The 23,539-nt window shown below is 45.7% G+C and overlaps 1 protein-coding gene across 3 annotated transcripts in view; it reads left to right on the top strand.

The window, feature by feature from the left end:
- Positions 1 to 23,539, top strand: part of GPR107 (G protein-coupled receptor 107) — an 87,456-nt gene that overhangs the window by 39,630 nt on the left and 24,287 nt on the right. For 2 of the 3 annotated variants that reach the window (XM_011931206.1, XM_011931207.1), the window contains exons 8-14: positions 2,375 to 2,482; positions 3,568 to 3,701; positions 9,250 to 9,325; positions 10,364 to 10,437; positions 10,844 to 10,961; positions 14,270 to 14,400; positions 17,598 to 17,641. In XM_011931206.1, the coding sequence (XP_011786596.1) occupies positions 2,375 to 2,482; positions 3,568 to 3,701; positions 9,250 to 9,325; positions 10,364 to 10,437; positions 10,844 to 10,961; positions 14,270 to 14,400; positions 17,598 to 17,641 (685 nt within the window). Of the gene's footprint in view, positions 1 to 2,374; positions 2,483 to 3,567; positions 3,702 to 9,249; positions 9,326 to 10,363; positions 10,438 to 10,843; positions 10,962 to 14,269; positions 14,401 to 17,597; positions 17,642 to 19,959; positions 20,029 to 23,539 lie in introns of all 3 variants that reach the window. The other variant, XM_011931205.1, reaches the window with a different exon arrangement.

The following is a 23,539-nucleotide window of genomic DNA, read 5'->3' as shown; positions in this document are numbered from 1 at the left end:
ATTATGGATGTATATGAAACTCCTAATCTTGGCCTTGGCCTTGGCCTATATTTATAGAGACTAATAAACCAATGCCAGGCATTGTGCTAAGTGCTTCTATGTCATTATCTCAGTTAATCCTCTCAACAACTCTGAAGTCAATATTAATTTTTTCTCTTGTACTGATGAGGAACTGAGGCTCAGAGAGGTAATGTAACTTGCCCCAAGCAGGGGATTCAGATCCACGTTTGTTTGAATCCAAGGCCCGTGTGTTTAACCACTTTGCCTTTTACTGCCTCCTTGAGAAAATACAAAAGTTACTTTTCTCTCTTCCTTCTCTCACTTTAAAATGCTTATTAATAAAATGAGTTTTTAAAATGTTTTTCAGGCTGGGCATGGTGGCTCATGCCTGTTGTAATCCCAGCACTTTGGGATCATGAGGTCAGTAGTTTGAGACCAGCCTGGCCAACATAGTGAAACCCTGTCTCTACTAAAAATAAATAAATACATAAATAAATACAAAAAATTAGCTGGGTGGTGGTGGTGGGCGCCTGTATGTAATCCCAGCTACTTGGGAGGCTGAGGCAGGAGAATCGCTTGAACCTGGGAGGTGGAGGTTGCAGTGAGCCGAGATCGTGCCACTGCATTCCAGCCCAGGCGACAGTCCGAGACTCCATCTCAAGACAAAACAACAAAAAGAAGTTTTTCAAATGCTCCCCCCTTTTTTAATCACAAAGGAAAGTGTTACAGGATGCACACATGTGTCCGGCACCAGTGCTTTGTGTCGGGCGAGCATCCAAGCACAGCAGTCTGCGTGGTGATTAGCAGCTCGTGCTGAAACAGCCTGTCCGCAGGGTTCTTGGGATGCGTGGAGCAGGCAGTGCACGGGTACTTTGCTTTTCTCTGGCTTTCCCCACCTTGGAAAGAAGTCATCATGATTTCTCGCTGTTCTACCCAGTGTCTCCCGGTCTTGGATGGTGCAGTCCACTCTGAGCTCTTCTGCTTCATTCATGGCATGGGGATAGTGGTTTATCTACCTAAATACAGGAAGGGGACTCTCAGGGCTTATTCCAACCCTACAGTTGACATTTTTGTTTTGTTTTTGTCTCTAAGGGTCAGGTGCCTACTCTGATCAACCATGGTGATTCTATTGTTTTTTTAAATTATATCTTTTAAACTTTTATATCATTTTTAGACTTCCCCTGAGTCTTTAAAAATAGAAGTTGTCCATGTGTTTAGAAAGGTTTTCTTATTGTGGCTATAGCTCAGGGGATTAAAATACACATTCACAATTGAGTTTGGCACATGGTTTAGCAGATTAATAATTCCAGCTCATGTGTTCTTGGTCTTTTATTTTTATTTTTGCCAGATGTCTTTTTTTCCCCATTTTTTAAAGTTGTGAGGTACAGTATACATGCAGAAGAGTGTAAAGTACTTATATGGAGTTTAACATGTAACTATGAACAGGCACCTTTATGATCCAGCACCCAGGACAAGAAATAGAGCAGTTCCAGCACCTGTGAAACCTTATGTCTCCCTCGCAGTCCTTCCCAACTCTAGAGTAGCCCCTGTCATGAAAAATGCTACCATAGTCACTTCCTAGCTTTTCTTTGTAGTTTAATGGTTATATATATGTAGCCCTAAAAATGTATTTCAGGGGTATTTCTTTTTATTGGTAGAACTCATGGCTGAAGTAAAATTTTCTTAGGCTTGACCAAGAAGTCATGTTCTCTAAGTCTGTCTGTCTGTCTTTTGGTTTACATTAAACTTCATTTAAACTCATGAAATGTGTGAAAAACAGAAAACTGTCTAAATCTACAAAATATAGCCTTCATTATTGTTCTCTAAAACCATAGTTGTAAATTTTGATGAGGAAATATTGATTGGTTTTCAAGTATAAGATGAGCCTCCTTTTTAAAGAGTATTTTATATAAAGAGCAAAATAATACATTAGCTTGAAGACGAGATAACTACATCTTAGGTTATCTTTGAAGACTTCTGCAAAGACCATCACAAATGGGTAGATCTGTGATAGAACAGGCATAGTAAAATGTTCATTGTAGAAGCGAGGTTGTGGCTATGTAGCTTTCACTATACAATTGTCAGCTGTTCTGTATACTTGAAAACTGTTGTAACGAAATATTGGAAGGGAATCTTAGAATAAGAAAATATCTCTTTAAACTCTGCCATGGGAGAGTCAATAATTTAAGCAGTCTGTCTTTATTTCCTTCCGTCCATTAATATTCATAATTTATTTCTAAGGTTTAAAAATATAGCTGAGTAGAATTTGAAGGAAAAAGTAAACAACACTTTAAAAGAAAAAATAAAATAAAAAATATATATATACACAGCTGAGGATTTGGGTACCTTTAAATGTTTTCTTCTTCACTTTCAGTTTTTCTTTAACATCAGCACTGATGACCAAGAAGGCCTTTACAGTCTTTATTTTCACAAATGCCTTGGAAAAGAATTGCCAAGTGACAAGTTTTCATTCAGCCTTGATGTAAGTACTGTTTGGAGACTGTTCTACGTGGATTTTGTCAGCATAAAATGCAAGATTTATTTCTGTATAAGGTTAGATTTTAAGAACACTTAAGAAAAGAATGTGGACAGACACACATCCTTGCCACTGTGCGGGATACATCAGCAGAGGATTCATAGGAAAATACACAGCAATTAGGATGTGTCTGCACTTCAACCTGTGCATTAAGAATGTGGTTGTTTTGGCCAGGCATGGTGGCTCATGCCTGTAATCCCAGCACTTTGGGAGGCTGAAGTGGGCAGATCACCTGAGTCCAAGAGTTTGAGACCAGCGTGAGCAACATGGCAAAACCCTCTCTCTACAAAAAATATGAAAAATTAGCCAGGCATGGTTGTGCACACCTTTAGTCCCAGCTACTCAGGAGGATGAGGTGGGAGAATTTCTTGAGCCCAGGAGGCAGAGGTTACAGTAAACCGAGATTGCATCACTGTACTCCAGCCTGAGCAAAAGGGTGCGACCCTGTCTCAAATTTAAAAAAAAAAGGGGGGGGTGGTTGTTTGCTGGTACTCACTTTTTTTTTTTGAGATGGAGTTTCATTCTTGTTGCCCAGGCTGGAGTGCAATGACATGATCTTGCCTCACCGCAACCTCCACCTCCTGGGTTCAAGCGATTCTCCTTCCTCAGTCTCCCGAGTAGCTGGCGTGCCACCACACCCAGCTAATTTTTGTATTTTTAGTAGAGACAGGGTTTCACCATGTTGGCCAGGCTGGTCTTAAACTCCTAACTTTGTGATCTGCCCGCCTTGGCCTCCCAAAGTGCTGGGATTACAGGTGTGAGCCACTGCGCCCAGCCCTAATTTTTTTTGTATTTTTAATAAAGATGGGATTTCACCATGTTGGCCAGGCTGGTGGTGAACTCTTGATCTCAGGTGATCCTGATCCACCTGCCTCAACCTCCCAAAGTGCTGAGATTATGGGTGTAAGCCACCATGCCCAGCCGCTGGTACTTACTTTCTTAAGCTTAAGTGAAACAGCTGAGATTCCAAATTGCTGAATAAGGGATGATATGTATCTGAAAAGTAAAAATTAATTTCATGCTGGTTTCAGATTGAGATCACAGAGAAGAATCCTGACAGCTACCTCTCAGCAGGAGAAATTCCTCTCCCCAAATTATACATCTCAATGGCCTTTTTCTTCTTTCTTTCTGGGACCATCTGGATTCATATCCTTCGAAAACGGCGGTAAATTATTACTTCCTTGAGCCCTTCAACTTAAGAGTATGTTGAGATTTGAATAATTTCACTGTTTGCTGGCTTCTGAACCTGGAGGCAGTTGGTGCTAAGCAGTGTTGTTCCTTTCAAAGGGCATCTACCCGGAAACAGTATGAAGATTGTGCGGTAGCGTTGTGGTGTGGGAGCTCTTTGCGTGCCTTGGTGTCTGTTCACTTCCTGTTGTTTTGTTTAAAAAGTAAATCTAATTTTTTTTTTTTTTTTTTTTTTTGAGACATAGTCTTGCTCTGTCTCCCAGGCTGGAGTGCAATGGCATGATCTCAGCTCACTGCAAACTCTACCTCCCGGGTTCATGCCATTCTCCCACCTAAGCCTCCCGAGTAGCTGGGACTACAGGCGCCTGCCACCATGCCCGGCTAATTTTGTTTTTGTGTTTTTAGTAGAGGTGGGGTTTCACCATGTTAGTCAGGATGGTCTCGATCTCCTGATCTCATGATCTGTCCACCTGGGCCTCCCAAAGTCTTGGGATTACAGGCATGAACCACCACGCACGGCCCTAAATATTTTTAATAATATACAAGCAGAATAGACTGTATAAGCTAAGTGTTTCCATGGTGGAGATCCCACAGTCCAGGACTGAGAGTAAACACATGGGTCTCATTCAGGGACTGTTGCTTCTGGAGAGGAAGTTAGTGACGATGAGCACTGCCTGGCAAGAGCATGGAATTACTGCTTAGAACTGAAGGTCTTGGCTCAAAGCTGCGTCGGGATAGATTCTCTACATTGACTTCCAGATGCTTGTCACTGGACAAAACCTCTTCAAAGCCCATCTGCCTGGGTTTTAGCCTTTTTTTCTGAAACCCCTGAGGCTTTAACTTCCTGTACTTGGTTCTTGAGGGGAGCAGCTGCATGTGCGTGAATTCTTTCTCCCTCCAAGACAATTGAAAACAAAATATTCACTTAGGGAATTGTGTAAAGTGTTTATTATAATGCTCATAAACTGAGTAAATGATGGTATCCGAATATGCTATTATAATATGGATTGATTTAAATTCATAGAATAATTAAACACCCTGAAATACCTCTTTCTCTGCAGCCCTGGGGTGGAAATTGAGACTTCTTTAGTCCCTGGTAGCTTGATTGTCTTCTAATGAACATGCTCAGAGTCTGGTGTATTAGACTCTGGCTGGGTTCACTTGCTGGTACCTATTTGTTGTGATATCCTGTACACCCACCAGATAGAAAGAGTTTCTTGTTTACTTGGGAAGGACCTACATAATCATGTTTGGACTAGATTTTGGTTTTGAGACGGAGTCTCGCTCTGTCGCCCAGGCTGGAGTGCAGTGGCCGGATCTCAGCTCACTGCAAGCTCCGCCTCCCGGGTTCACGCCATTCTCCTGCCTCGGCCTCCCGAGTAGCTGGGACTACAGGCGCCCGCCACCTCACCCGGCTAGTTTTTTGTATTTTTTAGTGGAGACAGGGTTTCACCATGTTAGCCAGGATGGTCTCGATCTCCTGACCTCGTGATCCGCCCGTCTTGGCCTCCCAAAGTGCTGGGATTACAGGCTTGAGCCACCACGCCTCGCCAATTTTTGTGTTTTTAGTAGAGACAGAGTTTCACCATGTTGACCAGGGTGGTCTTGATCTCCTTACCTCGTGATCCACCCGCCTCGACCTCCCAGTATGTTGGGATTACCGCCATGAGCCACCGCGTCCAGGCCGTAGTAACAGTTTTCAATCTGTGGTTAAATGAGGCTGACCTGTTGTGTACAAGTCTCACCTCTAATTTTTGTTGGAGTATAGTGTGGTCTCATTTAAGTCCTGCCCATGTTTTCCCGGGAGTCTTAGAGTCAGTTCTGATAGGCTGGAAACCCACATGATATAAAGGCATATGACCAAGGCAGCCAGGCACATTTCACTGGCCTCTGAAAGCTGGAAGCGACTGAGAGATCTTTGCCTAATTTATTGAGGCCCAGAGAGGGGAAACGAGAGCCAGTGTCACCCAACAGAGCTGGGACTAGAACCCGGGTCTGCTTGCTAGTATGTATCAGGCCCCTCCCAACTTCGAGTGTAGGGAGAACTAGTATTTGAGCCGAGGTCAGTTAGGCTTGTTCTTTCCATCACATCTCTGCCCCATCGTAGGTGTTCTAACCATGGACTGCAAGTCAAGGTTGCCAGTGTGTGAATGAGCACAGCTCTTTGTGGTGGGTGGTTTTACACTCTGGGTAAATCTCATTGGCATTCAGTAGTTCCAGACTATTCTGGTCTTGACTTCCCTTTTGACCTTCAAATAGGTGGGCACTGGAACAGGAAAGTACCAAGGGGGAAATGAGCCCAGAAACTGACATCCCTTTGTGGCAAACTCTCATTCTGTCTCGGTGCCAGGCCCCTCTCCTGCGGTATTGTTCCCCTTCATTTCATGTCCCCTCTCCCACTCCTTCCTAGCCGTGGAGAACTGCTCAAATGTGTTGCATATACATTTTTGGACTTTCTTTTCTTTTCTTTTTTTTTTTTTGAGACCTAGTCTCACTCCATGCCCCAGGCTGGGGTGCAGTAGCGCAATCTCGGCTCACTGCAACCTCCGCCTCCTGGGTTCAAGCAATTCTCCTGCCTCAGCCTCAGCCTCCTGAGTAGCTGGGCTTACAGGTGCATACCACCACGCCTGGCTAATTTTTGTATTTTTAGTAGAGACGGGGTTTCACCGTCTTGGCCAGGCTGGTCTAGAACTCCTGACCTCAGGTGATCCGCCTCCCAAAGTGCTGGGATTACAGGCGTGAGCCACTGCGCCTGGCCTCATTTTTGGATAGTTCTATATTCTTATATTATTGGTGTTGCGTTTATTTTGCATAAATGTAAAATGCATTTATATTTACATAAATGTAAACTACATTTATATTTACATAAATACATTTGTGTATATGTAATGTATTTATGTAAATGTATTGTAAATACATAAAATACATTTATATTTACATAAAATACCTCTAGACATTGTTGTACATTTTTTACTCAGTAGTATCCTTTCTACGATCTAGCACGTGACTGAGTGTGCATCTCATTCATTGATTTTTACCTACTCCATGGCATCCCATGCTCTGTGTCCTCACGTTTGACTGCTTTGGTCCTTTAGTGATGGACACACGCCTGGACTGCTACCCCAGCCAGTGCTGGCATGAACCTCCGAAGATCCCCCGTGGATCTCTGCAGCCTCCGAGCTGCAGTCCCAGAAGGAAGCACACTGTGCCATGGGTATTTATTTTCTTTCTTTCTTTCTTTCTTTCTTTGACGGAGCCCAAACTGGAGTGCAGTGGCACCATCTTGGCTCACTGCAACCTCTGCCTCCTGAGTGCAAGTGATTCTCCTGCCTCACCCTCCTGAGTAGCTGGGACTACAGGCATGCACCACCATGCTGGGCTAATTTTTGTATTTTTAGTAGAGGCGGGTTTTCACCATGTTGGCCAAGCTGGTCTTGAACTCCTGGCCTCAAGAGATCCTCCTGCCTCCGCCTCTTGAAGTGCTGGGACTACAGGCGTGAGCCACTGCACCCAGCCATCAGTTAATTTCATTAAGGGCCAGATTGCCTTCCAGTGTGGCATATAGGTTTATACATCTACTAGTGGTGCATACATAATAAGGTTTGCTGTTTCTCCACGTTCTCACCAATATAGACATCTTAATTTTTACCAATCTGATAGTTGTAAACTGGTATTGTGTTTTATTTTGCATTTCTCAGAATTTTGGCAATGTGGATTATCATTTTAGGGACTCATTAGCCATTTCAGTTTCCCCTCTTGTGGCTGCCTGTATTCTTTGCTTTTTTTTTGAGACAGGGTCTCACTATGTTGTCCAGGCTGGAGCAGTGGTGTAATCAAGGATTACTGCAGCCTCAAACTCCTGAGCTCAAGTGATCCTTCCACCTCAGCCTCCTGAATAGCTGAAACTATAGGGGCACACCACCACTCCTGGCTTAATTTTTGTTTGTTTTGAGACTGTGTTTTGAGACAGGGGCTCGCTCTGTCACCCAGTCTCCAGAGCAGTGGCACAGTCACGGCTCACTGCAGCCTTTGCCTCCTGGGCTCAAGTGATCCTCCCACCTCAGCGTCCCAAGTAGCTGGGACTACAGGTGTGCACCGCCACACCCAGCTAACTTTTTGTATTTTTGGTAGTGACAGAGTTTCATCATCTTGCCCAGGCTAATCCCAAACTCCTGGGCTCAAGTAATCTTCCCACTTCAGTTTCCCTAAGTGCCAGGATTACAGGGTTGAGCCACTGAACCCGGCGTCATAGTAGTCTTAATGTGTTCTGTGAGGTTAGTTCCTAAGGGGAAGTGGGAAGGAGTAGAGGAATTTAATGCCCGGCAGCCCAAAGGTGGACTCTAGTATCTGTGACGGGGTGGGCCTGGGCATGCGTGCTTTGTCTCATTGGCCTGGGGTATTTGCAGACACCAGCCATGAAGGAGAGAGAAATGGGCACAACCCCGGCACTTTCCCCTCACACATCCCTGCTGCTGGCTCCCAGCCCCCCTACTCTGGGCTGCAGACTTCCCCTACAGCTGTTTGTAACCGCTTTCTGCTTTCCTGGGAGTTCTGTGCTATTTTCTCAGGTCCATCTACCTCATTCTTGCCTCTGGCTTTCCCAGGGTGCTTTCCGGGAACAAGCTGGCAGCCTGTGTTAGATTTCCATTTACTCAAGAGTTGGAATCCATCATATCTGGCTTTAGTGCATAACTTTCAGGTTCATTCACAACATTAAATTGTGTATTAGAGATTACTTTAGGACTCCATTCAAGGCCTTTTTTACCAGTAAAAAGTACTTTATAAAAAAAGTGGCCGGGCGCGGTGGCTCACCCCTGTAATCCCAGCACTTTGGGAGGCTGAGGCGGGTAGATTACTTGAGGTCAGGAGTTCAAGATCAGCCTGGCTAATGTGGTGAAACCCTGTCTCTACTAAAAATACAAAAATTAGCTGGATATCGTGGTGCACACCTGTAATCCCGGCTACTCGGGAGGTTGAGGCGGTGGGGGGCATCACTTGATCCCGGGAGTTGGAGTTTGCAGTGAGCCAAGTTCATGCCACTGCACTCCAGTCTGGGTGAAAGAGCAATACTCTGTCTCAAAAAAAAAAAGTTTTTGCTGGGTACAGTGGCTCATGCCTGTAATATCAACACTTTGAGAGGCCGAGGTGGGTGGATTGCTTGGCCAGGGGTTCAAGACCAGCCTGGAAAACTTAGCAAAACCCTTTCTGTATAAAAAATACAAAACAAATTAGTTGGGCATGGTGGCATACACCTAAAGCCATCCTCCCACCTCAGCTTCCTGAGAGCTGCTTGATTGCTTGAACCCAAGTTCGAGGCTGCAGTGAGCCGTGATGACACCACTGTCCTCTAGCCCGGGCGACAGAATAAGACCCTGTTTCAAAAAAAAAAAAAAAAAAGTTTCATGTTTGTGGTTTGCACAGATTATATTTCCTGTCTCCTTATAAATATAGCTGATGTCTGGAGCTTTGACTGTCCTTTGGGAGAATGGAATCGTCCTTTAATTCTTTTCTCTCTGTTTTTATAGGAATGATGTATTTAAAATCCACTGGCTGATGGCGGCCCTTCCTTTCACCAAGTCTCTTTCCTTGGTGTTCCACGCAGTATGTATTAGCATTTTGGGGATCATTCATGAAATTACATATAATGCCTGTGTGAGCAGGCAAAAGACATTTGAAGAAAGGAGATAGATGGGTGGGAAACAGAGAATATATTTCACATAAAGCCTCCTTTTGTCTGGGAGGGCCTGGCCATGTGGGTAAATGATTGCCACCTCCCCTCATGTTAGACTTCAGACATCTTCTCATGCTGCTTATAGACCTACAGTTTGTCTAGAACACTTATTATTGTTTTCATTTCTTTGTTTTTTGTTTTGTTTTTACCGTTTCTAGAGATGAGAGTGCCACCTGCTGACTTGTTTCCGTGACTTTTTTTTTTTTTTTGAGACGGGGTCTCTCTCTGTCGGCCAGGCTGGAGTGCAGTGGCGCAATCTGTGCTCACTCAAGCTCCGCCCCCTGGGTTCATGCCGTTCTCCTGCCTCAGCCTCCTGAGTAGCTGGGACTACAGGAGCCCGCCAGCACGCCCGGCTAATTTTTTTGTATTTTTGGTAGAGACAGGGTTTCACTGTGTTGGCCAGGATGGTCTTGATCTCCTGACCCCGTGATCCGCCCGCCTCGGTCTCCCAAAGTGCTGGGATTACAGGCGTGAGCTGCTGTGCCCGGCCTCCACGACTTTTTTATGTTTCCAAATATTCCCTCGTGTTCCTATGTGATTTGAAGTTCAATTCAGTATTAGCATATTCATCTGACAGAAAATTGATGCTATAAAGCTGGAGGCATGAGAATTGAGCTTCAGCTTTGAGTATTTGGAACTTATGCAAATTAAAATGAACTTGCCCAAGATCACAACTTCTCCTGTCTGTGGGCCTCCAAGTGCCCATGGAGCACACTTGCAAGGGTGACAGTCTCTAGACATGTACTCTTTGCTATACTTGAAAGTGCGAAAAGGCAATAATATATCCCATGACAGTGTCACAAAATGATAATGATTTGGATAATTTCCCATCTGGGTCCAAGTTAAAAGATTCTTTGTGGAGCCATGTAGATAAAGAGTGATTCTGAAATGCAGTTGTTTGATTTCAGATTGACTACCACTACATCTCCTCCCAGGGCTTCCCTATCGAAGGCTGGGCTGTTGTGTACTACATAACTCACCTGTAAGTATGTAGGTCCATGTGAAATACACCATGAAATGACATACAAGACAAGTGGGGGTGGGTAACAACCTGCCCCAAGTTAACCAGCCCTGCCCTCCCGTGGCAGCCTATCTGGGCCTCTGCCATACTAGAGGAGTGTAGCTCATGGGTGGCTGTCCAGACTTGGGAACTCAGGCTTAGCGGCATGCTCTTGCCTCCCTGTGGCCTTTGGCTGTTCAGGCTGTGGGGTGCCGAGCTAACTTTGTGTGCCCTGAAGGAAGTGGCGCTCATGTATGATGTATTTCCTAAATTTGGCTGCCCGTCTTTTGTAATAAGCTTGTGAACTCATAGAATGAGCTATGCAATCTAACTGGCAGTGAGAGTCTAAAGAGACCTGCTGGTGTCTGTTCCTTGTTTTCTCTTCCAGTTTGAAAGGGGCGCTACTCTTCATCACCATTGCACTCATTGGCACTGGCTGGGCTTTCATTAAGCACATCCTTTCTGATAAAGACAAAAAGATCTTCATGATTGTCATCCCACTCCAGGTAAAGGAACCCTCATCCTGTTTGTCATTTTCTCTCTTGGCACTTAGCAGGGCTCAGCTCCAAGCCTGTATGGCAAGAGGGAGTCAGCTCACCCTGAAACCCCAGCTTCTGCTAGTGGAGGTTGAAGACTGGGATTCTCTTTCTGAATTCTGAATAGACTTCAGGTCATTGCACTGGGAGATGCTTGGCCATCAGTCAGCCACTGGCCTTTGGGTGCCTAGATTTTGAGTAGAGAGCTGCTGACAGTGTAGGGAGACACACAGTAACACACAGTACTGTTTTCTCTTCTGCATCATTTGCTTCATAACTAAATGGTGCTGTTGGCGAGGAAGCTCAGAGATGTAGTGATTTTATTAATAAAGTATTTTAAAACCGTGAACTACACCAGTGAGTTTCCACAGGTAGAATATGGTAGTAGACATGAGGGGCAAACATTTCCTAAATCCTTACCATGTTTGGGGCTGAGGACTGAGGCCAGCCTTACAAGGCTGTGAGTCTATTGGGGGAGGAGCCTTGTCTTACTGGAAGCAGAACTTGGATGTAAAGAACTTACAATGAACAGAGGTTTTAGCAGGAACGCACAACTACCCTGCTGTGCTTGCCCAGACAGCATCTGCTTGACAGAGTTGTCCCCGTCAGCTGTTCTCACATTTTGGAGCGCAAAGTAAATGTGGAAGGTTGGGGGTAGAAGGGGACAACTCCTGAGGCACCCAGATCAGCCCTCCCAACTCTGGCAGAGTTTGCAGCAAAGCTCCTCTCCGAGTTCTGACAGACCTCATCCACCCTCACGTTCAATAATGAGGAACGTGTGTTGACATCTAATGAATGGGACAGGCGAGTTGCTCTGGGTTTCCAAGGAGAGAGTAAGTACTCAAGTTGGAAGGATCAAGGAGGGCTTTGTGACAGAGATGGGGCTGGCCTGAGTGTTGAAAGAAAGGGATGTGACAGAGGCAGTGGCATAGCAGTAGATACACATGACCCTGCTGCCTGCTGAGCAAAACGTGCTGAGGGACTGTGCCGGTCTTTCAGCTGTTGAGCCACCAGGGCCACTTCTTTAGCCAGACTGAGTCCTACAGCCTGGTGAGGTCTTGGAGTTGTGAATGACGGAGCCTGCATTGTCACCTGGCTGCGTGCTCCCCTTCCCTTTAGTAGATTCCCTCATCCCTCTAGAGTCTCCCCCCACCAGCCTGAACTGTGCTGTTGTGGGGCACAGCCTTCCAGGAAGCCAGTCCTGGGCTTCCCTGAAAGACAGACACACACAGTTCCATGGAATACCACTCTGAGAAAATAAGGACATTTAACAAATTAAGAAAGTTATGAGTATTTAGACAATGGAACTAGTCTGGGAGGGGCCTTGAATGTCAGCCTGAAAAGTTAAAACTGCTTCTTTTTGGCCATGGGCAGTGACAGAAAGTTTCTAAGTAAGGAGTAGATGATGTCCATGCAAAATGGTGTTTTAAGAACACTCTTGGCACATTGTTCAACATTGGGAACATTCTGTCTCTCATGTAGTGTGGGAATTAAGGACAAAATGGAATTTTGAATTTAAGATGTGAAAGCCTTTGTTTTCTACTTTGTCTTTTTATTTTTAGACAGTGTCTCACTCTCGCCCGGGCTGGAGTGCAGTGGTGATCATGGCTCACTGCAGCCTTGAACTCCTGGGCTCAGGCAATCCTCCTGCCTCAGTCTCCCGAGTAGCTGGGACCACAGGCGCGCACCATCACGCCTGACTAATTTTTAAATTTTTTTTTTTTTAGTAGAGGCATGGTCTCACTGTTTTGCCCAGGCTGGTGTCAAACTCCTGGGCTCAAGCAGTCCTTCTGCCTTGGCTCCCCAAAGTTCTGGGATTACGGGTATGAGCCACCACACCCAGCCCTACTTTGTCTTTTTAGATAGAGCCACAGATGCTAATGTTTTGGATAGACAGGGCTTCACGAGCAACGTGGGACAGGGAAGAACCCAGAAGCTGGGTATCAATGGAGATGCTGAAATTTCAGATATTTTTTGCATTAGTATTAAATGAAGTTTTAGGTAATTTGATTTCTAAGTCCTGTATAGAAAGAGAAATTACACTTAGAGACTTGCTGAATAATAGCACTACAGATTTTACATGCAAAGTGTGGAGGATTACCTTTACAGCAAGTCAGTCAGAGTATTTGGGACCAGGGACTTCTCATAGGGTGTACAGGTGGAATGATCATCTCTGCATCCATTCCCAGTGGTAATCTTCAAAAGGATGTATTATAAGTGGTAAATTTCCCTTATGCTCTGCGCATCTCAGTTTAGCCAGCGGAAGGACTTTTTATAAAGACTTATGCTAAGGGCCTAATAACGGGCCTGAGTATATGAGGCAAAGCCTTACCTTTGGAGGGAGAAGCAGTGTGCAGACACTGGTGAACCTCAGTGGAAGCACTCGCCATGTCCTGTGTGGGGAGGACCTGGACTTGAATGATCCCATGAGCAGCAGTGTGGCCACTCAGCTGTGGGGCTGGAATCAGCTGTTCTCACCGCTCTGGTCTCTGAAAACACAGTTCCATTGTCTGGCACTTAGATGAGTTATTGTCACTGAGCACCAGGGCCTGAAGAGTGTGGGCATTGTGGCTAAATAGGGTGTTAAGTGCCACCTGTCCAGCAGTCCAGCACCTGAGTGACTCCACTGGGTTAGGGGTACCTGAAAAGCAAAGTCCCTGTTATCTACTGCTGCATAACAAATCACCCTGAAACCCAGCGACTTAAAACAACAGTAACCCTTCATTCTCTCTCTCAGTTTCTGTGGGTTAGGATTCAAGAGTGGCTAGCTGGGTGGGTCTGACTTGGGTCTTGTGGTCACAGTCACACCGTGACTGGGAGCGTCTGGAAGTCTCCACTCGCATCTGTCTTCTGGGCTGAGAAGCTTGCTCAGGTGGGGACTGGGACAGCTGGGGCTCCTGGGGGGTCTTTCCGTCTCTGCATGGTCTGCACAGCAGGGTAGTTTCAGGGTAGCCAAACTTCTTACAAGAAGGCTTAGGGCTCCAAAGGTCCCAAGAGAGCTGGGTAGAAGCTTTACCTACCTTGGAAATCTCACAGCAGCCTTCCATCTTACTGTATTAGAGCAATTACAGGCCTGTCCAGATTCAGGGGGATGGCACAGAGACTCTCCTTGATAGCAGAGTGGCAGAGTTCTGGAAGAGCATGTGGGACCGGAAAGAATGCTGTGGTTGCACATTGCGGGTCTAGAGGCCAAGGTGTACACCCCTCATTGGGGCTGCTAGCGTCGTAACAGTGCTGCACCCATGCTTTGGGGCCTCAGCAAATTCTCATGTCTGTAGGTCCTGGCAAATGTAGCCTACATCATCATAGAGTCCACCGAGGAGGGCACGACTGAATATGGCTTGTGGAAGGACTCTCTCTTTCTGGTCGACCTGTTGTGTTGTGGTGCCATCCTCTTCCCAGTGGTGTGGTGAGTAGCTCACAGGGAGGGAGGCCACATGAAAGCTTGGCTGTCAAACCCGACAGCTGAACTGGCCATTCCCAAATTGATCTCAGTCACGTGGGATGTGTGTTTAAAAGTACAGCTTTCTGAGTCCCAGACTGACCTGAATCAGCCTCCAGGGGCAGAACCCTGTGTCTTTTTCCAGTTACTCAGGGGATTCTGGTAGAGCTAATCCATCACCATGAGCTGGCTTTTAACAGAGTTCTAAGACAATAGAGAGGAATTGGGAAATGAGAACTTGGTAGTAACTTAAAGTAGCAGCCTGAATTTGTGGTGGTGATAGGGAGTTGGCGAAATCCCATAAACAGCCAGTTCTTGCCAACTTAGGTGGAAAATGAGGAAGTTCATTACATAAAACTAGTGATAGTTCTCAGCACACAACCATTTTTGATATTTTCAGAATGGATTGCTCCATTCCTGGAAATGGCAGTGTTTAGATGCATAGATTGTGCTTTGGGTCTGTATAAAGAAGTATTAGTGTCAAATCAGTGGTTGATGAGAAAATATCCTTATTAAATCATATGCAAAGTGGTGGAAATTCAGAAGGCTAGCAGCAATGAAACACTTCACCCTTGGTGATCTGCTTCCATGGCTATTGGAATGCAATTCTTTTGAAATAAATTTTAAAATAGATTTACCCCTGCCTTCAATTAGAAGTGAAGTGCTTCTTTTTTTTTTTTTAAACCCGAGATGGAGTTTCGCTCTTGTTGCCCAGGCTGGAGTGCAATGGCTCAATCTCGGCTCACTGCAACCTCTGCCTCCCAGGTTCAAATGATTCTCCTGCCTCAGCCTCCTGAGTAGTGGAATTACAGGTGCGTGCCACCATGCCCGGCTAATTTTTTTTTGTATTTTTAGTAGAGACAGGGTTTCGCCATTTTGGCCAGGCTGGTCTCAAACTCCTGACCTCAGGTGATCTACCTGCCTTGTCCTCCCAAAGTGCTGGGACTACAGGCGTGAGCCACCACACCTGGCTGAGGTGCTGCTTATTGCAATGCCCCATCCAATAAATTAATGTTTTTGAGGATCCAGGGGTTTGTCAGTTACTCTCATTATTTATAACATGGTACCAGTGGAGAGTACTTCTCATTCCAGCCAGTTAGATTCACTCTTCACCCTAATTCCATCATACATCACACATGATCTAGTATCAGTTCACCAGACAGCTACCAGTATAGAAGAGAGTATGAATGATGCTCCTACCTCAGCCTCCTGGGTAGCTGGGACCACAGGCACACACTACCATACCCAGCCAATTTTTTGGAGACAGGGTTTTGCTATGTTGCCCAGGCTGGTCTCAAACTCCTGGGTTCAAGTGATCTTCCCACCCCAGCCTTCCAAAGTGCTGGGATTACAGGAATGAGCCACCGCATCCGGTGGAGTATGAATGACTCTTCCTTCTCACTGCAGCCTCCTGCAATCCTGCAGAGGAATTAATCACTCGGGTATCTATAACATAGGATGTCCAGCATTGTTTCCAGATGAAAAGAGCACCTCATTAGGGAACAAAGGTTCACGCCCTACTTTTTTTTTTTGAGACAGAGTCTTGCTCTGTTACCCAGGCTGGAGTGCAGTGGCACGATTTTGGCTCACTGAAAGCTCCACCTCCCGGGATCACGCCATTCTCCTGCCTCAGCCTCCTGAGTAGCTGGGACTGCAGGAGCCCGCCGCCACGCCCGGCTAATTTTTTGTATTTTTTTTAGTAGAGACGGGGTTTCACTGTGTTAGCCAGGATGGTCTTGATCGCTTGACCTCATGATCCGCCTGCCTACCTCTCCCAAAGTGCTGGGATTATAGGCGTGAGCCACCGCGCCTGGCCAACGCCCTGCTTTTTACACATGCCACTATCAGAACAGTCAAATGTAAGGAACCCCAACAAGCTGTCGAGGTGTAAGCAGCCATTTCCTGCCCCTTGTTAATTACAACACTAATGAGCAGATTCCAAATGGCAAAATTCCTTAAGGTAAATATCCTAAAAATTACTGTGAAATGAAAAAAAGTAAGTACTGGAGAGATGATTCAAGATTAGTAATATTTTTTAGGCCAGGCGGATCATGAGGTCAAGAGATCAAGACCATCCTGGCCAACATGGTGAAACCCCGTCTCAACTAAAAATACAAAAATTAGCTGGGGATGGTGTCGTGCACCTGTAGTCCCGAATACTCTGGAGACTGAGGCAGGAGAATTGCTTGAACCCAGGAGGCTGAGGTTGCAGTGAGCCAAGATCATGCCACTGCACCTCAGCCTGGCAACAGAGCAAGACTGTGTCTCAAAATAAATAAGTAAATAAATAAATTAATTAATAATAATAATAATAATAATACTTGTAAATATCCCGATTCAGCCAGCATTGCTTCAGGGCCAGCAGTGTACTGGTTAGCTTTCGTGTGGTGGTCCATTCAGTTCTCAAGCAGATAGCTCCTCTCACAGGTGCGCAAATTACGGAGGATTTAAAGAGTAATTGATTTGCTGACAAGAGTGAGTGACAGTGTCAGACCCCAGCTGCCTTCCCTCACACAGCCTGTCTGCCTGTGCCCTGCTTAGCCCTCAGGGTAGTCTCTCCATTGGTGGCTTTTCATGGTGCCTCCACCTCTCACCTGCGGCTTCTGTAATAATGTTAATGTTCCTCTGCCTGAACCGTAATGATGGTCATTAGTTACCAGCACATCACAGCCCGAAACGGTGTCCCTGGAGGCTGGCATTTTCCAGCAATGTTAAAAATCTCCACTCAATGAGTTTGTATGGAGCTGTATGTTCACAGCTCCTAGACCTAGACTCTAGAAGTCAGCTGGTGACTTTCTTCTTGGGTTTATTCTCTCCTGGTGGCAGGTGAGTTCAGTGATGCTCCATTGTCATGGGAGTGTTGGGTCGGGGGTGGTTGTGGGAGTAAGAGATTAACAGGAGCATTAAATGATGGAGTTTTGTTTTTTCCTCGCACTCTGGTCCCTGCTAGACTTACTGCCACAGATTTGGCCAGCAGAGGGCGACTTTACCTCAGGCGTGTTGATTATCAACCATACCCTATTTTAGGAAGAGTGCTCTAAAGTGATCTAGTCCAACCTTTCAGCATATAATTGAGGAATTCAGTCTCAAGTTACTAGAGCTGCAAATAGAGAGGAGTGCAGACTTGCCAGCTAACTTTTTGTTCTCTAAATGTTTATTTTTAGGTCAATCAGACATTTACAAGAAGCATCAGCAACAGATGGAAAAGGCAAGTTCCCTCGTGCTCATTTTGTGTTGCTCGGCTTGCTCTGAACCCATGTGCTGGGGCACTGCAGAGGAGTGGAGGCAGCCTGTGGCCTCAAGATGCTGTCTTCCTGGGAGGCGAGCTGGGGAGGCCTGGGGCCCACTGCGTGCGAGCAGCCAGGGGTGGTCTGAAGAAGGAGATGTTGAGCCAGTTGTATAAGGAGGAGGTTGGGGGTGACTGCTGCTTATTAAGATGATTCATTTCATTTCCACTCATGATTGTGATTTTCACCTTCTCAAAACTGAGTCAGGAAGAGAAAATCTTGTCTTGGAAGGGCCAGATAACACTTCACTGTGAGAACAGGAGGGATAATGGATTGGAGATGGCTATGTGTAAAGCAGCCCTGCCTGCTGATTTAACACACTTTCAAAATAGATGTGTCGGTATTCATTTAAAGCGAGACTCTGATGACAGAAGGAACCTTGAAAACTACCTGATATTGACATGGTTGTGCCCTTTATAGCCCTTTTACATCTCCTTGATTTTCCAGTTATGCCTCCTAAATCAGAAGAGAAGCTGCAAAGAAAATGTTTTGTGTGGTTCTGGGCTTATTTGAATAATGTTCATGACCACAGGCTGCCATGGCACAAGTGGGAATTTCAGACCACAAGGGTTTAAGGAGCACTGCTGTCTCTCTGAAAGCTCAGAACGGTCTCTGGATCCATGGTATCATACACTCAGTGTGGATATTAACATTCTTTAAGGCAGGTTATGAATAATAAATAGGTTTTTGTTATCAATAAAATTTTGTTGCTGACCCTATTTCTGGTTATAAAGCCAATGTAGCTTCATTTTAGAAAATTTGGAAAATGCGTAGTAGCTGTAAATCTTATTTCATCAATCTGGTATACAACTAATAACACATTATTTATTTAAGTTGAATTAAACATGACTTTGAGGCTTCAAGCCAGGGTCAGCCCTAGGTTGTTATTTAGGGCACAGTTTTCTGGAGGATCTCACCAGTTTGGGCCTGGAACAGATAGTACGGCATTCCTGCTGTCCAGGCTCAAGTAACTTTTGCTCCTGGGAAGCCTATGTGCAAGTCTCACCCAGGCTAGGAGCCTTGGTCAGTGCTCAGAGGCCAGCAAGGCCCACTCAGCTTCTATGACCTGCACCAGCCTTTGTTTTGTTTTCTTTCTAGTCCTGGGAATAACCCTTCTCTCATTTTCTCATTTTTTTCCCTCAAAGATACCAGGTTCCCTTCTTTTACCTCTGGAGTATCCTCTTGTGATAGGTTCTTTTCAGTGGGTTTAAGCAGGAGTCACAGAGCTTTTGCTTCTAGCCTGGCTACATAGCCTTTCTTGGAGCCCAGTAAAGCACCCTGCCATCAGTAGAAGAACCCAAGGTAGGAAGTACAGATCCACCTCTGGGAATAACTGGGGATATTTTTTTTTTTTTTTTTTTTTTTTTTGAGACGGAATTTTGCTCTTGTTGCCCAGGCTGGAGTGCAATGGTGCGATCTCTGCTCACTGGAGCCTCTGCCTTCTGGGTTCAAGCGATTCTCCTTCCTCAGCCTCCCAAGTAGCTGGGATTATAGGTGCCTGCTACCACACTCGGCTAATTTTTGTGTTTTTAGTACAGATGGGGTTTTACCACATTGGCCAGGCTGGTCTCGAGCTCCTGGCCTCAAGAGATCCACCTGCCTCGGCCTCCCAAAGTGCTGGGATTACAGGTGTGAACCACCATGCCCAGCCTGTTTGGGGATATTCTTGTCCTTAATTTTCTTTTATCCATGTTATATAAGAAGATAGTTTTATTGTATTTGTAACTTGGTGAACAGGTAGGCTTTTTATTATTTTAATATATTGCGATGAGACCATTTAACTTTATTATCTTGTAAACTTCTGTATTTCTCATTGGTTCTTCCGGCTGTTTGGCTAAAAATGTGTAAAAATCCCAAGGGCAGTGTTTTTTGTTGGCGAGGCTTACCTGTGCGTTTCTCCTTGCTCGATCCTGCCCCTTGATGAATTCCTCCCTTCTTCGCGTCCTCCCCGGCCCCTGCTTTGTCCTCCTGACTCACCTGCCTCTTCAGTCCTCCATCTCGCTTTAGCAAGTGTGGGGTGGCTGTGGTGACTGCCGCTGGGACAATTTATTCCACCTGAGGTTGGTTGGTAGCTGAGGATCTTAGTAAGGTGCTCTGTCTGGAGTAGATGGCACAGCAGGTGATGCAGCGCAGGGTCAGCGTTGTCCCCCAGCATCTGTAGTAAAGGGTAACTTCCTTTAACAGGAATGCTTTTGTCATGGCCTGAGCACACAAGGCAGTTTCTCATTTTTTCCACCAGGTGACAGCATGGGACCTCTTCAGCAGAGAGCGAAATCTAAGAGCAGGAAGTCGCATAGAAGTCGCATAGGTAAACCAGGGTTCACATTCCCCATTCTTAGGAAGACATCTGCTAAGGAAGCACCCATTTCTCATCAGCAAATATCACAAATCCTCTGAAAGAGGGACAGAGCAGATTAGAACGAGATTGTCATTTTGGTTCATGGTCTTTTCCCTGAATTGATTGAGGCTGTGAAATGCTTTTGGGCATCACTCCGTACCCTTAAAAATGGTTACGCTTGCGACACTGCCAGAGCCAGAGCAGCCATGTTCCCAGCTGGAGCCTCCCCTGCTGAGAGGTCTCAGGAACGGCCTTCTGTGCTGGAGCCGACCTCGGGTGTGACTGCAGGGCAGCTATGTGCCATGGAGCTTGCAGGAAAGCGGGAGTGAGCACGCTGCTAGTCGCTGGTTCTGAGATCTGTGGCCCCATCGGCCTCTGTGCCCCCATGGTTCACTTCTCCTGAGATCTGGAGGTGACTGGGAGCACAAAGGCCATGGACAATAATGTCTCCTATTAGATTTGGAAGCTTTGCTGGATAGAGCCTGACATTCTGTTTCCTGTTCTCAGGCTCATTATTCCAGTGACTCATTTCATGGCCTTGACAGTAACTTGGGCTTTTATTTTTTTTAATTTAAAGTTTTTGTAGAGATGAGGTCTCACTGTGTTGCCCAGGCTGGTCTTGAACTCCTAACCTCAAGCCATCCTCCTGCCTCATGGGGCCTCCCAAAATGCTGTCATTACAGGTGTGAGCCACTTCATCTGGTCACTTTGGGCTTAAGAATCTCATTTTTAGACCAGGCATGGTGGCTCATGCCTGTAATCCTAGCACTTTGGGAGGCCGAGGCAGGAGGATTGCTTGAGGCCAGGAGTTTGAAACCAGCCTGGGTGACATAGTAACATCCTGTCTCTACCAAAAACCATACAAAAAACTATGGCAGACCAGCCTGGGCAACATGGCAAAACCCCACCTCTACAAAAAAATACAAAAGTTAGCCAGACTTGATGGCACACACCTGTAGTCCCAGCTACTTGGGAGAGTGAGGTGAGAAGATCACTTGAGCCCGGAGATCAAGGCTACAGTGAGCTGAGATTGTACCACTGCACTCCAGCTTGGGCAACAGAGCCAGACCCTATCTCAAAACAACAAAAGCCACTATGGCAAAGAATCTCATTTTTAGTTTAGATGCAGTCCAGGCCCAGTAATTGCAAGTGAGAGAAATGCTATTTGTAGTTTTTCTTCCTGCATTTGGGGTGAATATAGCTTTCAGAGAGTGTTTTTTTTGGCTTTTATTTCTTTGTCTCTGGATTCCTTTTGACCAAACCTGAGGGAAATCTAGAGGAAAGCATTGAGGCCGAAGCTGCCCACTGTCCTTTAGCCATGTCTTTGTCTCTCCTGTCACACGCTGTGGCTTCTCTCAGGTCCTCGGTCACCGAGACTCACAGCTGCACTGCATCCTCTGAGAGGGAGCTTAATTGAGTCTCGCACAGACACACCTAGCACTGGCTCCACTCTGTCTTGCCTGCCAAGATTTACTGTCTCTGACTGCCCTTGAGCCCGCATTCCCATTGCCTTCTCTTTCTCCAGTGTCATTACCTTATAGGACTGGTGTCGAGATACACACTGTAAATTTAATTAACAGTCTCTGCTGCTGACCATCCTTTTTTTGGCCTTGTGTTTCTGAGGAAAAGTCAGAAGATATATTCTGAAGAGCCTTAGCTTTCATGTGAGCCTCAGAAGTATTTAAATAATCCCGGTTGGCTGGCTGCAGAGTTGAGGGAGGAATGGCTTCGTTCGGAGGTGCCGCCATGCTCTGAAAGGAGCCACGGCCATGCGAGGCATTTGTTAGGGCAGCGGTTCTCAAGGGGGTCCTCAGGATCTAAACTGTTTTCAGAATCATACGGTATGAGTCTCTTGTACTGTTGACATTGCCTGATGGTGAAAAGCAATGATAGGTAAAATTGCCGGCACCCTCACGTGATTCCAGGCTGTGGCACCAGACTCTACTAGTAGCCCCTGCATTCTTTACAGTCACCTACTCACAGGGGGCAAAAAAGGCTCATATCAGTTAAGAATGGTCTTGATATAATAAAACTGTTTACGTGATTAAATCTCAACCCTCTGTGAGACAGCATGGGAGGGGTGCACACAGCACTGCTGCTGGACCTGAAGTGTGATGGGTGTGGCCTTGAGGGAAAGCACATGTGCACTTGTCTGAATTGCAAGCTGAACTAGCTGCTTTTATTTTATTTTTTGTTTTTTTTTAATTTATTTATTTGAGACAGGGTCTTGCATTATTGCCCAGGCTGGAGTCCAGTGATATAATCTTGGCTCACTGCAGCCACAGTCTCAGCCTCCTGGGCGCAACTGATCTTCTCACCTTAGCCCTCACAGTAGCTGGGACTACAGGCGTGTGCTGCCATGCCCAGCTAATTTTTGTATTTTTTGTAGAGATAGGATTTTGTCATATTGCCCAGGCTGGTCTCAAACTCCTGAGCTCAAGTGATCCATCCGCCTAGGCCTCCCAGAGTACTGGGATTACAGGCATGAGCCACTGTGCCTGACCAAGCTGCTTTTATCTGGAAGAATGACTGTTATGGTGACACAGACTTGGGTTTTTGGTGGACATTTTCTTGAAAATGAACAAAGTGAACATATTCTTCAACAAAAACAACTAACAGTATTTGTTGCTAGTGATAAAGGAAAACTTGTATTTATCCCTGTAAGCCTGACAGTTTCCTAACTGACAGTTTCCCAGTTCTTTTTTTTTTTTTCCTTGAGTCAGGCTGGAGTGCAGTGGCACAATCTCAGCTCACTGCAACCTTGACCTCCTGGGCTCAAGTGAGCCTCCCACTGCAGCCTCCGGAGTAGGTGGGACTACAGGTCTTTGCCACCACTCCCGGCTAATTCTTGTATTTTTTGTAGAGACAGGGTCTCACTTTGTTGCCCAAGCTGGTCTCAAACTCTGACCTCAAGTGATCCGCTCACCTTGGCCTCCCAAAGTGCTGGGATTATAGGTGTGAGCCACCATGCCCGGCCAGTTTCCCAGTTCTTATAAGACTTCTGATGTAAGCAGAGGTGATATTAACAATGTGATTTTTTAGGAATTCTGTAATAAAATGTTTCTGTATCTGGGAGATCTACATAACACACTGAAACGGTGTCTTCCACCTGGCCAGTGCTGGGTGTTCCAGTCATGCACTGGGGTAAAAGCTCTGCTGAAAGTGCAAGATGGACCAGGGGAGTTTATTAATGTAAGAGTGTGGAAAGTTCATTGATACATTTCAGATTCCCCACCTCCCTCATCTTTAGAAGCAATCTCTTGTCAGGCTTTAATGTAGAATCACAGACTATTCACAGTAATCTGAAAAGGCCTATATCTATCTGTATGGGGCCAGATTTTCTTCATATATTTTAACCGAATACTCCCTCACAGCAAGTTGAATGCTGATTGAAGCAACTATGAGGACCCAGCTGCATCTTATTAAGCTAGACATTAAAGAGAATTACAAAAATAATTCCACTCTTCTCATTCTTCTTCTT

This window comes from Colobus angolensis, unplaced genomic scaffold, assembly GCF_000951035.1.
Source record: "Colobus angolensis palliatus isolate OR3802 unplaced genomic scaffold, Cang.pa_1.0 Scaffold9, whole genome shotgun sequence".
In the NCBI taxonomy this organism is placed as follows: domain Eukaryota; kingdom Metazoa; phylum Chordata; class Mammalia; order Primates; family Cercopithecidae; genus Colobus; species Colobus angolensis.
Note: the sequence above shows the minus strand (reverse complement) of the source record. Positions and strands in the feature narration are given on the sequence as shown.